This window comes from Colobus angolensis, unplaced genomic scaffold, assembly GCF_000951035.1.
Source record: "Colobus angolensis palliatus isolate OR3802 unplaced genomic scaffold, Cang.pa_1.0 Scaffold33, whole genome shotgun sequence".
Lineage (NCBI taxonomy): Eukaryota > Metazoa > Chordata > Mammalia > Primates > Cercopithecidae > Colobus > Colobus angolensis.
In genome coordinates this window covers 11,584,082-11,597,619 of record NW_012116599.1, presented here as the reverse complement: position 1 = coordinate 11,597,619, position 13,538 = coordinate 11,584,082, and the positions used below count along the sequence as shown (strand labels likewise).

Here is a 13,538-nt window from a genome sequence, read left to right as displayed (position 1 = left end):
CCAGGGCGCGCGCTCGCTGCAAATGGAGTTCCCCTGTGCGCGCCGCTCTGCAGCTCCAAGTGCAGCCTAGAGCTAGCCGGCCGAACCGCGGGATCCCTCCGGGGTGGGATAAGGGAGGGGAGCCCCCGCGGCCCCCTCCCGGCCCTCGGCGCGGCCGCGTGCGTGGTGTCATTGGCCCGGGCAGCCCGGTGGGCGGGAGGATGACATCAGCGGCAGGTTGGATTATAAAGGCGCGAGCGGAGTCACGGGCTCAGAGCGCACCCAGCCGGCGCCGCGCAGCACTGGGAGCCTGCTCGCCCTGCAGCCCCAGCCAGCTTGCTCCGCACCAGCCTGCTGGTCTGCCCGCCGACCCGCGCGCCCTCGCTGCCGCCCGTCTGCGCCCCTAGACCCCAGCGGCACCATGCATCTCTCCCAGCTGCTGGCCTGCGCCCTGCTGCTCACGCTGCTCTCACTCCGGCCCTCCGAAGCCAAGCCCGGGGCGCCGCCGAAGGTGGGTGCTGTCGCGGGGACGACGAGCCTGAGAGAGTCGTGGGAGGCTGGGGGCTTGCAGAATGCGGCGCGCAGGACCCAGGAGAGAGGGAAGGCAGGCGGCTCTCTCCTCCGAGATGCGCGTGGGCGAGAGCCGGGGAGCCCTCGAAGCGCGGACTCGGGGGTCCACTCCCCCAGCCTCCGGAGAACGCTGGCCCATGCGCAGCCCCCTGCCCCAGCGTGGCCTGCCCAGCGAGCAGCAAAGGAGGGGAGGGCAGGGGTCTTCCAGAGGGAGCGGAGAAGGTGGCCGCGTGGCAGGTGGATGCGGGGCCAAGCTGGCCGGCATCGGTGGGGGCGGCTCTGGGCTCAGGAGGGACACCCCGCGTCGGCGGGCGCGTGGGGCTGGAGCATCAGAGTCTCCCGTGCTGCAGCCGCACGTCCCTTCACCTGCCCGCTCTTTCTTCGGACAGGTCCCGCGAAACCCGCCGGGAGAGGAGCTAGCCGAGCCGCAGGCTGCGGGCGGCGGTCAGAAGAAGGGCGACAAGGCTCCCGGAGGCGGGGGCGCCAACCTCAAGGGCGACCGATCGCGACTGCTCCGGGACCTGCGCGTGGACACCAAGTCGCGGGCAGCGTGGGCCCGCCTTCTGCACGAGCACCCCAACGCGCGCAAATACAAAGGAGCCAACAAGAAGGGCTTGTCCAAGGGCTGCTTCGGCCTCAAGCTGGACCGAATCGGCTCCATGAGCGGCCTGGGATGTTAGTGCGGCGCCCCCTGGCGGCGGTGAGTACCGCCGACCCCGCGCCCAGCCCCAGCCCGGCCCGGCTTTGCTCAAGTTGTGCGAGGCGTTTGCCGGCCGCCCCCTTTATTATCCCCCTTTACAGACAAAGAAAGCAAAGGATAAAGTGATGGGGAACTTTGGCAAGGTCAGAAATGGCTCAGCCTGGTTGAACCCACCAGGCTTCTTCTAGAGAAGCAGAAACAGGCTTGGTGGCGTCTCACCCACCCCTGCACCTTAGCTGAACTAGCAGTACTGCCCCCAGCTAGCCAGCTGGTGGGGGGATTGAGGGGAGATCATGGGTTTGTGGGAGCAGAGAAGGAAGGTTATACCCACAAGTCCAGGGGACATTGATCATCTGCCGGCCACCATGCCCCCTGTAGCGAGAGTAGTCCTCTCTGTTGGCACCGTCAGGGCGCCCTTCTGCCTGGGGCACTCCGATTCCTGTCCCTTCTCTAAACCCAGGTAGTGGGCAAACTGGTCTGTCCAGGGTCCTGTCCCTTCTCTAAACCCAGGCAGTGGGCAAACTGGTCTGTCCAGGGAGCTGCAGCCCGGTGGCTTCAGGGGTGAATCTCAGTGCTTGTGGCACTATTTCAGGGACTAGGAAAGATACTAAATATTTTTTGCCCCACCCTCAAACTCGACATGTCCCAGAGTCCCTCACCAACCCTGTCCCCCGCCCAACCGGTGCTCTGGGCTCCGTTTCTGATGTGGGATCTCACCCCGCACTAGGGCTGGAAACCTCTGCCCTACCGTCACCCCCCACCGGGTGCCGCATGGTGGTAATTTACCGCTGCAGAGAGCCTCACCTCTCCTCTTTCCCTCCTCTCTATTCCTGCCGCCTGCCTGTGCCCACTGAATAACAGCATCCCAGTCTCTGACATTGACAGTCACGTGCGTTAGGATCAGGCTCACTCGGCTTTCTCGCTTTCTTGCCTCCAGCTCAGCAGCTGCCACTGCCTGTCCCACACTTTGACTGTCCCATCCCAGGCTATGGGAAAGCTGCTGTCTCCACCCCAGAAACCCTTGTCAGTGTTGGGTCTTCCCCCGGAGGGAAACAAGAGCGCCTCTCCAGCACACTGTCTCTTTTTCACAGTACAGAACACTTTTTCACAGTTTGTGAACCCATTCACCTCCCTGTATTGAACAGCTTAAGGGCCAAGTGCTGGCCTAAGGCACTCTAGGACCCACTGCACCCCGTACAGACTCAGAAATATTTGTCAATGACCAGAGAAACCAGCACACCCTAGCCCATGGCCACTCCCATCTGCCCTAGGTTTTAACCAGTGCCCTTCCTCTCTTTGCAGCCAGACCTCCCTCGGCTGTGGGCTTCTCCCCAGTTCTGCAAAGGCTGCAGTTGTCTGTGATCTTGACTCTCCCCTGCACAGGGAGAAAAATGATTCTGACACTTGGGGACCAGCCTTCAGTAGCTACCCTTGGAATGCCTTTCCTCTCTTCTCTCCTGTCTAAACAACAAAGAGACGGAGTCTGAGGCCTCAAATTTTCAGTTTGATTTAAGCATCAAGTTCAAACTTTAGAACCGGAACAAATGTTAGCGACTCTTCCATGGGTTTGTACCTGGAATGCGCATTCCCACAGGGGCCTTGTTCTTGGGCCTGGCTGTCTGTGGTCACCAAGTGATGACCAGACGGGTGGTGAAAGATGCTGTGTAGGAGGAATCCACATTGCTAAGAATTCTCGACCCCTTTGATCAGGGGGTTCATTAATCTCCTACTAGCTCTCTTAGCATAGATGAACACTTATCATCAACATCCTCAACACCGGCTGATGCCCAACACCAGCTGTTTTACTATTATTTGGGAAGGGGGGTGTGGATTTATTATTTGAGTTTTTTTAAATGAAAAATAAAAACGCTACCCTCACTGCCCCCCATTCCCAGTAGTGAGAGAGCAGAACATCCTTCCTGCAGGCTCCTGGTGGCGATGCCCAGGATATATCACTGGGGTTAAAGGGAAAAACAGCTTATATTTGTCACATTAATGAAAACTCTTTGAGGTTGTGGCCGTTTCTCCATGCAGGGGGGTGACTTGGGCTCTAAGCCACCTTAATGATGGTCGCTGATGGTTCTAGGTGTTGATTGTAAAATGCTAATGACAGAGACCAGCTGTGGGTGAAACCTGAATGAATACTTTGCCCCTGGGGCCCAGCAACATCACAGACAGCTGTCATCTGTGTCAACTCATGGCAGAGCCAGAGAAGGGAGTGGGGGAGGGTTCATCAAGCCATTCTGGCCCAGGTCCCCCCTGTGCATGCTGTCCTTTGGGAGGGCACTGAATGCCCCAGAAGGCTACCTTCCTTGGGCCCCGGGGCACCCACACACCCATTAGCAGGGAATTTTCCCTGACAATGCTCAGCCCAGAGCCCATGACCATGCATTTCCCCAAGGCTGGTGTGAGACACCATTTCCTCTGCTTCTGAAGGGGACCTGGACCCACACCCTTTCCTCTGCACAACCAGCTAAGGAAGGAGGTGCTGTTTACTGGGTGGTGGCTGTGACCCAGACACTGCCGATGCCCAATCCGAGGCTCCCTGTTGAATCCAAAAGCCAGCCCTGGGAGGTGGCTATTATCCTATTTTATGGGTGAACACTCCCAGCTATCCAGGGTCATCCGGGGAGTCAATGTCAGAGTAGAGATTTGAGCCCAGGATGCCTGATCCTGAGACGTCTCCCTTCTCCTTCCATCCACAGTCACTCAGACACGCGAACCCAGGGCGAGCACTGACTGAGGGTTTGTGTTGTAGCAAAAGGATGGGGGATTTTCCATTCTCTTTCTCTCACTGCGCCTCCCTGAGTGCCAAGGGCAAGGCCTGTGGTTAGACTGGGGGAAAAGGAGGGCTGCAGACACTCTGGTTCCACCTGTGCTGGGGCAGCAAAGCAGAAGGGGCCGGGGAGTGTGTAGTGGGAGGCCCCTCCCGTCTGCAGGAAGGCCTGGTGGGTTGGGGGTTGCGGAGGTCCGGGGACATCCCTCAAGCTGCTGGGGGAAGGGGAGGAAAGCTTCTAGAACCACCCTGCCTGCTAGGATTTCTCAGCTAAGGGGCCAGAACTGAGCGTCTGTGTTCACTCTGCGTTTCAGGATTGGGAACTGGCTCCGTTGTGCTGAGGTCACCTTTGGTCATCAGCTCCAGCATCTGGACACACCTCCAACGCAATGTGGCTTTTACATTTCTTTCTTTCTTTTTTTCCTGGTACTTGGAATACACAACACCAGCTGTTTTATTATTATTTGGGGAGGGGGTTGTGATTTTATTATTTGTTTTTTTTTAATGAAAAATAAAAGGTTATATATTATATATATATTATATACATGAAACACACACACCTACACCGACTTGATGACAAGGGACAGTTTTTAAGAGACTGACAGAACCAGCTGTAAAACATTGCTGTTTGTAAATTCATGTCATGCATAAATGTATTTATGTTGTAAAGCTATTTATATTGTTTATAAAGAGATATTTATAAAAATTTTATTTATGTAACTAAATGAAAGAAGTCAATCGTTGTAATGTTTTTGTCCTAACTAGTTGAAAAAATGTAAAAAAAAAAAAAAAAAGTCATTCCATGAATATCTTGAAAACTGTCTTTATTTACTTGTTGCCTTTATTTTTTAAGACTTAGGCTGAGGCAGAGGGAGAATGTGAAGAAAAGGCGTTTGCCTCCAGATAGATGTGACAGCCAGATACCCAATTCTGGATTTCTCTGTGTCAAGGCCTGGAGGCCTTGCTAAAAATACAGATTCCTGCTCCCTCCACCCTCTGATCTACCAAATCTGATAGGACTAGCTGTGTAAGTTTTGTCCAAGTGATTCTGACCAGTTCAGCCAGGTCAGGAAGCTCTGCTCAAACACCTGATTGCTAGGAAGTCAGATGTTATGAATTAAATTAATAACGGCCGGGTGCGGTGGCTCACACCTATAATCCCAGCACTTTGGGAGGCCGAGGTGGGCAGATCATCTGAGGTCAGGAGTTCAAGACCAGCCTGGCCAATATGGTGAAACCCCATCTCTACTAAAAATACAAAAATTGCCAGGTGTGGTGGCAGGTGCCTATACCCCCAGCTACTTGGAAGGCTGAGGCAGGAGGATCGCTTGAACCTGGGAGGCGGAGGTGGCAGTGAGCCGAGATCACAGACTGTACCCCAATCCTGGGCAACAGAGCGAGACTCTGTCTCAAAAAAAAATTAATTTTGAATTCAGCTGACTTAGGGTCCTGTAAATTCTACTCCATCTTCTGCTATTAGTGGAAGAAATAGCTGCTAACTCCCTCTCTGTTTAGGGGAGATTTAGAAGGTTTCTGCGTATCTTGCAGAATTGGCCAGATCACCTTACGAATCTCAGCAGCTCTGTTTTCTAGACTTGTTCACAAAGTGTGGAATGGATGGTAGTTTCTGCCTCATAATGAATGCCATGGTCAGCTGGGAGCCAAGACCTCAGAGAGAAGGAAAAAGCGTTATCAAATTTATATCTGTGGTGTGCTATGCTTTGTGGGAGGGTTGTGGGTTTTCTTTTCACCTGAAGCCACTAACAATTACATTTCTTATGCCCCATGGAGCTATGGGTGTGGAATTATGAATATAATTTAGAATTTACGAACATAATTTAGATTAGAATCTCTTCTCCTAAAACCAGCAGGAAACTTTGAAATAATTCCAAGGTACTCTCACCACACGTTTGGTTGGATGATAGACCTGTGCAGCTTTCCCTGTCATCTGCCCCTGTTAGGGGAAGGTGGGGACATACCCTCTTGAGCCAGTAACATCAGTGGACTGGGGGCACCCTGCTCAGGGGAATTGGGAGCAGGGATGCCCTGTGCGCATGGGTCCGCAGGTACCAGAGGAAAACCCACTGGGGAGGTAGCCAGTGGCACCTGGTCTTTCTGTGGGTGTTTGAGACCTGGGACCTTTGTTCCAGGTAGCCCTCCAGCAGCAACCTCTCGAGTGTGTGAGTAGCCAACACAGTGACATTGCCTAGGTGAGAAATCCCATTTTAGACATGTTCCTGGATGGGCACGGTGGCCACACCTGTAATCCCAACAGTTTGGGAAGCTGAGGTGGGCAGATCACTTGAGCTCAAGAGTTCGAGACCAGTCAAGGCAACTTATCAAGACCCCCATCTTTACAAAAAATAAAAAATTAGCTGGGCATGAAGGTGCTCACTTGTAGTCCCAGCTACTCAGGGGGAGGCTGAGGTAGGAGGATTGCTTGTGCCCCAGAGGCCAAGGCTGCAGTGAACTGCGATCACCCCTCTACACTCCAACCTAGGCAACAGAGTAAGACCGTCACTCACACACACACACACACACACACACACACGAAAGACAAGACATGTTCCAGCTTCTACAACTTCCCTCACAAGTTCTCTCAACTTCCACAGGAGCCCCAGAGGACATTTCCAGTCCTCCTTCCTTGGGGACACCTGTGGAAGCCACCCAGGGCATGGCTACCTTCCTCTGTCCCACTCCCACCTCCGTGGCTGGAAGATCAGGGGCCCGCATCACTGATGCTGTGGGCTCCAGCACCCAAGCCTCGCCAGTGAATGCCCCAGCTCTCTGTGCTGTCTGCAGACCCCTTACAGACCAGGGAGGGAGCAGGGGGTGTCAGGAGGTGACACTGCCAGCTTTGCTGGTGGTGAGGCAGGCACGTCTTCCCAAGGCCCAGAGGCAGAAGGGATGGTGAATTCTGGGATCTAGGGAACCCCCACTAGAAGCTAAAGGGTTTTCCCTGTGGACAATGCCTGGGCTGCCAGTAATCTGGGTCAATACGGCCTCTAGGGCCCAAGCTACACACGCTGTCCTCCTAAGTGCTCTTGTCCTGCGCATTTGCCTGCAAACAAAAAGTACAGCCCTCCGCTGTCAAGGCCAGCCCCTCCGCCTGTTGCTTTAGGATACAGCCATACAGCCAGTCCTCCTCTTTCACATCCAGACCTGAAGTCCTGCAACTGCTTCCTCAGCAGCAACTGGAATATGTTGTCCCAGCCAGAGATTTCTGCGGGAAAGCCCGGAAGGATTGACGAATATTCAGTAACTAACAGGAAGTGTTTTGACACCTGCAGGGATGGCCCAGGCGCTGTTACCTGAGAGCTGCCAGGCTTGGGCCTCTGTCCTGGTCTCCTTCCTCTTGGGGAGCCTCTAATCTCCAAGCTGCCTGGAGCACCTGTGGCTTCTCTCCCTCCCGAGGTGACAACAGCCCGGGCCAGCTTGGAGAAACAGCGCCCAGGCGGGGCTCCCTGGAGTGCCGGTCCTCTCAAAACAGGCACCTCTGCAGTACGGGAAGACTCACCTTGATTGCCTCTTGGCCTTTAGCAAAGATCAGTTGTAGGCAAGTCCCTGGGAAACGCCATGAGACTGGGCAGGCCAGAGCGCAACAGAGGCAAAAAGAGTTTCGGGGGCTGGAGGACCTCGTTCCCTTTCCAGCAGCGCAGCCACTGGGGGAGTCAGGGAGCCCACGGGGAGGAGTCGCCCGGCCTGCTTGGTCCCTGGTGCCGCAGCTGTTGACATGTGGAAACCCTGGCCCACCAGCCCTAGGCCCAGGAAGCCCACGTTGGGCCCCCACACACGCCTGGAGGAAAGGCCCAGTCTGTGAAGCCCATCTGAGGACATCACGTGGAGAGGCAGCGCCCGTGAGGCAGAGGTGGTGCACCGGCCATGGAGGCGGTGTGGGCCCTGGCCAGGTGGGGCGGTACCACTAGGCCTACAGCAAGTGGTCTGGAAGCCTGTCTTCCCCGCCAAACAAGCAAGAGAGTCTCCCCTGACAGTCACCACCCCACAAGGGTGCTGGGTGATAGGGTTCTGCATGGGTGGGATGCCCTGGGGGTGATCAGAGAGGCCTCAATATCCAGACCCTGTTAGTGCCTTAGGAAGAGCCCTTAGCCAAGTCGGGAGGAGGGGGAGTGGGGAATGCTGAGCGGCCCCAACCCTCAGTTGTGGGGGGTAAGTGGGGAGGAAGTATCAGTCGGGGAGCCCATCAGAAATGGGATTTGAGGCCCGGCACGGTGGCTCATGCCTGTAATCCCAGCACTTTGGGAGGCCGAGGTGGGCGGATCACTTGAGGCCAGGAGTTCAAGACCAGCCTGGGCAACAGGGCAAAAGCCCGTCTCTACAAAAGATACAAAAATTAGTTGGACATGGTGGTGCCCATCTGTAGTCTCAGCTACTTGGGAGGCTGAGGTGGGAAGATCACTTGAGCCCAGATTGCACCACTGCACTCCAGCCTGAGTGACAGTGAAACCTTCTCAAAAAAAAAAAAAAAAAAAAAACCGAGATTTGACTCCGATGGTTCACATGAAGAGCTTTAAGGAAGTGACAATTTCCAGAGTAGGGGGCAGCTGAGAGGGAGGCGCCTAATGGGAAGCCAGTTTCTTCCCTGGGGCCGAAGGGAGGGAGCCAGCCTCATAGCTGAGCTGGGTGGGGGGTCGTCCGGCAGCAGCTGTGCTGTGGGGCAGGAGCTCCTGCAGGGATGTGGACCGAGAAAGACCTCGGCTTCTTTCTCCCCTCCCCTCCAGCCTCCTGCTGGTGCGTCCAATTGGCTAGAAACCAAGCAGCAAGCAGGAGGGGCCAGGGCAGGGCTGTGAACCACCAGCAAAGGAGGGCCTTGGTTGAGGTGTCAGCCAGCACTCCCTCTCACAGGGATGAGGCCAGACAGCAGGGCAGGGGCAGATACCACCTCTCTAGAGGCAATTTCTTATCTCAGTTGCAGAAGACAGGAGTGACCGCATCAGAAGTGTGCGCACAGCGTAACTATTAGGTCTGATCCTGGGAGTGACCTCACATTTATAGCTGTAACGGGCTTGCCTGGTGGGTCGCTGGTCCTCCCTCCCTGTCCCAGAGAGTGCCAGTGGACAGTGTCCCCCCACGATGGCAGAGTGTCTGACGTTCTCTCTCCGATGGACGGATGCCATTTGTTGTCCAGTGAAGGGACAGTAGCAGAAATGTTTCCTGGCAAGCTCCAGTCAGTTCCTCTCCGGGACAGACCAGCCATAGAGCAGCCCGCCTCATCCCCACCATCCCCACGGTCTACTCTGTCCTGTTCGAGAATTTCAGTTTGTTTTTCACACTTCTGAGTCAATCTTCCACTACATTTTCTATCTCTTTGTAAGTTTTCTGTATCTGATCCTTTTCGCCTTTTGTCTTAGCTGGTTCCCTTTTGATCTCACTCTGTTGCCTTTTCATTTTAGCTCCTGATTCACAGAGACCACGTCCTCCTGCATCCAACATCGAATGTAGTACAGTTTACTGAGACTTTCTTCTAGATCCTTTTGCAGATACATTTCAGACATCTGTTCTCTGTGTATCCTGAAGGCATGTGTGAGCACCCCATCTCACCTGGCCATTTTTGTGATTTGCAATCTGTGCTTAGTTGGAGAAAGATGTTGGGAAAATGGCAGAATATCAGATGGCAGGAAAAGAGCCTGCCCATCTCAGGGAGCACAAGAGGAACAGCTGGCAGCGCACCAGTCCTGGGGCTCCGAGTGGAGACCCCGAGAATGGAGAAGTGAATGCTTTTACTCATTCCTCATTGTGGCATTTGGTCCATGAACCAAAACCCAAGGCAGGGTTAGCTGTTCCTCTCCGGCTCCTTCTAGTCTCAGTCCCTCCTCTTCCTGACTTGGCATTGTCTGTCAGTCTCACTTTGGAGTGTTTCGAGTTTGAGTCCACATCGATGCCTCCCTGAATGGAGCCCTCTCCAAAAACAGCTTTGAGGCTGGGTGCAGTGGCTCACACCTATAATGCCAGCACTCCAGGAGGCCAAGGCAGGTGGATCACTTGAGGTCGGGAGTTTGAGATCAACCTGGCCAACATGGTGAAAACCCATCTCTACTAAAAATACAAAAATTAGCTGGGTGGCTCAGCTACTCAGGAGGCTGAGGCAGGAAAATTGCTCGAACCTGGGAACCTGAGGCTACAGTGAGCCACAATTGCGCCACTGCACTCCAGCCTGGGCAACAGAATGAGGCTCCATCTCAAAAATAAATACATAAACAAACAAACAGCTTTGGAGCCAGAAACCGTTTAATAAATTACATTCCAATTTGTGAGGATGGGAAGTTCAACCATTTCATTAACTTTTTAATTATTTAAGATATCAGAATATAAGTTTTTAGTTGTTTTATTTTGTTGTCTAATCTGTTTATTTTTACATGTTTATTTATTACTTCATAATTTTATATATATTGGTTTTAATTTTCTGAACCTTTTCTAAATGCTTAACTGGACACATTCCAGAGTATGACTGTATCGATATTCCAAAGTTTTGATATGTGGCAGTTTCACTGTTCTTAGCTTCTAAATAGTCTATTGATCTAATTTTTTTTCCTAACAAGTGGAGTTTAATTTTTGTTTCATTCATATTATTAACTTTAGTATTACTGAGGTTGGTTCAGTGCTTGTACACGATTACTGGTTCAGTGTTTGTATACTTTCTGAGTTATTATTGATTCCTATGTTTTAATGAATTTTGTAACTAGCACACAGTTTCAAAATATGAAGACCTACTAACACAGTTCAAAATTCTGTAAATATTTCATCCATTTTACCTTTTATATTACCACAGCCCTATCTTCTGGCCCTGTTTTTGATTCACTGAAGACTGATAATGACGTTGGAAAATGCACTGTTATTTTTTCCCATTTATCCTCACATTCATAGTTAAATAGTTGTTATTCAGTACAGAAGGTTCAGTATTAATACGTGTATTAGGAGATGAGGGGTTATGCTGTTCTATCAAGCCACCCCCAAAGCTCAGTGGCTTAAAATACCAAAGGTTTGTTTCTTGCTCATGCCTGGAAATGGAAGAGACCTAGATTTCAGCAAACAGGGATCGTGCCTGCACCCATGTAGCCTGCGCTTAGAGAGTTCCTTCATTTTATGCCAAGTACTTCCCAGTAAGTTCCATTTTTGTCTGATGTGAACATTATCAGCCCTATTTTATTTTTATTGGTGCTTGATATCTTTTCCCAAGCTTTGATCCTTTCCCTTCTTGTGTGTGGGTTTTTTTTAATTTAGGTGCATTTATATTAGGTTAAAATCTATGTAATTTGAAAAATTGTGCCTTTTATTAAGGAGACCTAAGTTGTTCGCACTATTGCTTATGCTTCGACCAATGTCTTCATCTTAATTTTGACTTTCTGTTTTTAAGGTGCTTTTAAATTTTTTGTTCCATTTTACTTGTTTTCTGTAGACTGTTGTGCTTGCTTTTTTATCTTCTGCAATTATTTGGAAAATAGACATCCAGTGTTCAATTCTGTTGGAAGTTTCTTAAGCTTTTTCATGAAAGTTATTAAACACACATTTATGTTGCTATCCAAATGAAAATCACACACAATAACTTCAGGCTCCTTCAGAAGAAAGACAAGGAATTTGGGCCATTTGCTCCTTCGTGGCCTCCTCTGTCCTTTCTGGGCCATTAACATAATCTGAGGACTTTCTCCTTACCTAGTTAAAGCCACCAAACCTCCTTTTCTTGCATGTGGCCCCATTCCACACTCATCTGCATCTGGGGCTGGTTCCCCTGCCCACTGCCTGTCCTCATGGCAACCTGGCCCTCTCCCAAAGTCTCTGGGGTTTAGACTTCAGCCCAGCATATGGGATGTGTGTGTGTGAGTGTGTGTGTGTGTGTGTAGGGGTGGTTTGGATCATTCTAGGCAGCACAGACCAATTCTCTGTGGAGTTTGATGACTATTTCATTTCTCCAGCGTGACGGCAGAAGCGGTTCTCTGAAGCATCCCCAGAGAAACACACACCTGTAGCGACTGCTCCTCTACCCGAGGAGCCAGCGGGGAGTTGGAGAAGGGGCAGGCCCGTCATCCCCAGGCCTGTGCACAGCCTTGAGTCTCCAGATGTGAAGAGGACAGAAACAAGGTTCCCAAGAGTCCTGCTTATACAGTCAAGGAGGGTGGACAAGAGTCTTGTCACATGTGGAGGGACACCATGGGGTGGGACAGCTCTGCAAAGGACTCAAGGACTCCCCTGGGACAAAGGCAGACAAGGTGGAGGGGGCCAATCAGAAAGCACAGGCATCAAAATGAGCCGGGCATGGTGGGGCTGTCTGGGTTGGGATCCTGGTGTTTGGATGCTGGGGTGAGATAGAGAATCTCGGGTAATACGTGTATTCTTCTCCCACCATCTTTTCTACTTCTTCTCGCATCAGCCATAGTAGAAGCCGGCGCCGGAACTGGCTGAACGGTCTACCCACCTTTAGCAGGAAACTTCTCCCACCCGGGAGCCTCCGTAGACCTAACCATCTTCTCGCTCCATCTAGTAAGCTTTGAGCCCTGGGAAGGCCTGCGGGGCTCCGCTCCCTCCCGTCACTCAGTCTTCCCATCAGTGGGTCTGTGGACATAGCACAGGCTTCCTTCCTGGACACTGAGGGGCCCAGTGCTGGTGTGAATTCTGGGTGCAAGCAAAGAGAGTCAAGGTGAGCAAGCTGTGGCAGTGGCTTCTGGGCTCAGATGGACTGGACGCCTCTGGACAAGCCATTCACTGTGGGAGGGCTGCCCTCAGCACACAGGTGTCGGCCTCCTTCACACGAGCCACAGCAACAGTGGTGCTCAGCACCTGGATACAAGCGGCCCAGCAGGAAAAACATGGGTATAGATTTATGTCTACATTAAACATAAGCACATCAGTATTATTATTATTATTTTGAGATACAGTTTCACTCTGGTCACCCAGGCTGGAGTGCAGTGGTGCGATCTCGGCTCACTGCAACTTCCGCCTCCCAGGTTCAAGTGATTCTCCTGTCTCAGCTACCCAAGTAGCTGGGATTACAGGCACCTGCCACCACATCCAGCTAATTTTCATATTTTTAGTAGAGATGGGGTTTCACCATGTTGGTCAGGCTGGTCTCAAACTCCTGACTTCAGGTGATCTGCCCGCCTCGGCCTCCCAGAGTGCTGCGATCACAGGTGTGAGCCACTGTGCCCAGCCCACGTCTGTATTATAAGATTACACATGCACATATCCATATCTGCATGATCTCTGTCTACTTTCGTACTTTCTTCCCAGGCCCGGGGATTGTCTTGCACACACCCCCGCAATACGAGACATGCCCCGCACCCATGAACCCACATTGTTTGCGATGAAGAGGTAATTCACACACAATGTTCACAGCAGCATTATTCATACATAATCAAAAACGAAAAACAACCCAAATGTCCATCACCAGGTAAATAAATAAAATGTGGCATCTTCCTCAAGCCTGTAATCCCAGCACTTTGGGAGGCCGAGACGGGCGGATCACGAGGTCAGGAGATAGAGACCATCCTGGCTAGCATGGTG

At 52.1% G+C, this 13,538-nt stretch overlaps 1 protein-coding gene across 1 annotated transcript; it reads left to right on the top strand.

The window, feature by feature from the left end:
* The first annotated feature begins 251 nt into the window (after window positions 1-251).
* Window positions 252-4,548, top strand: NPPC (natriuretic peptide C). The gene is made up of 3 exons (XM_011951998.1): window positions 252-490; window positions 939-1,249; window positions 4,340-4,548. The coding sequence occupies exons 1-2, from the start codon at window positions 401-403 to the stop codon at window positions 1,227-1,229; spliced, it is 381 nt and encodes a 126-aa protein (XP_011807388.1). The 5' UTR covers window positions 252-400; the 3' UTR covers window positions 1,230-1,249; window positions 4,340-4,548.
* Window positions 4,549-13,538: the final 8,990 nt, after the last annotated feature.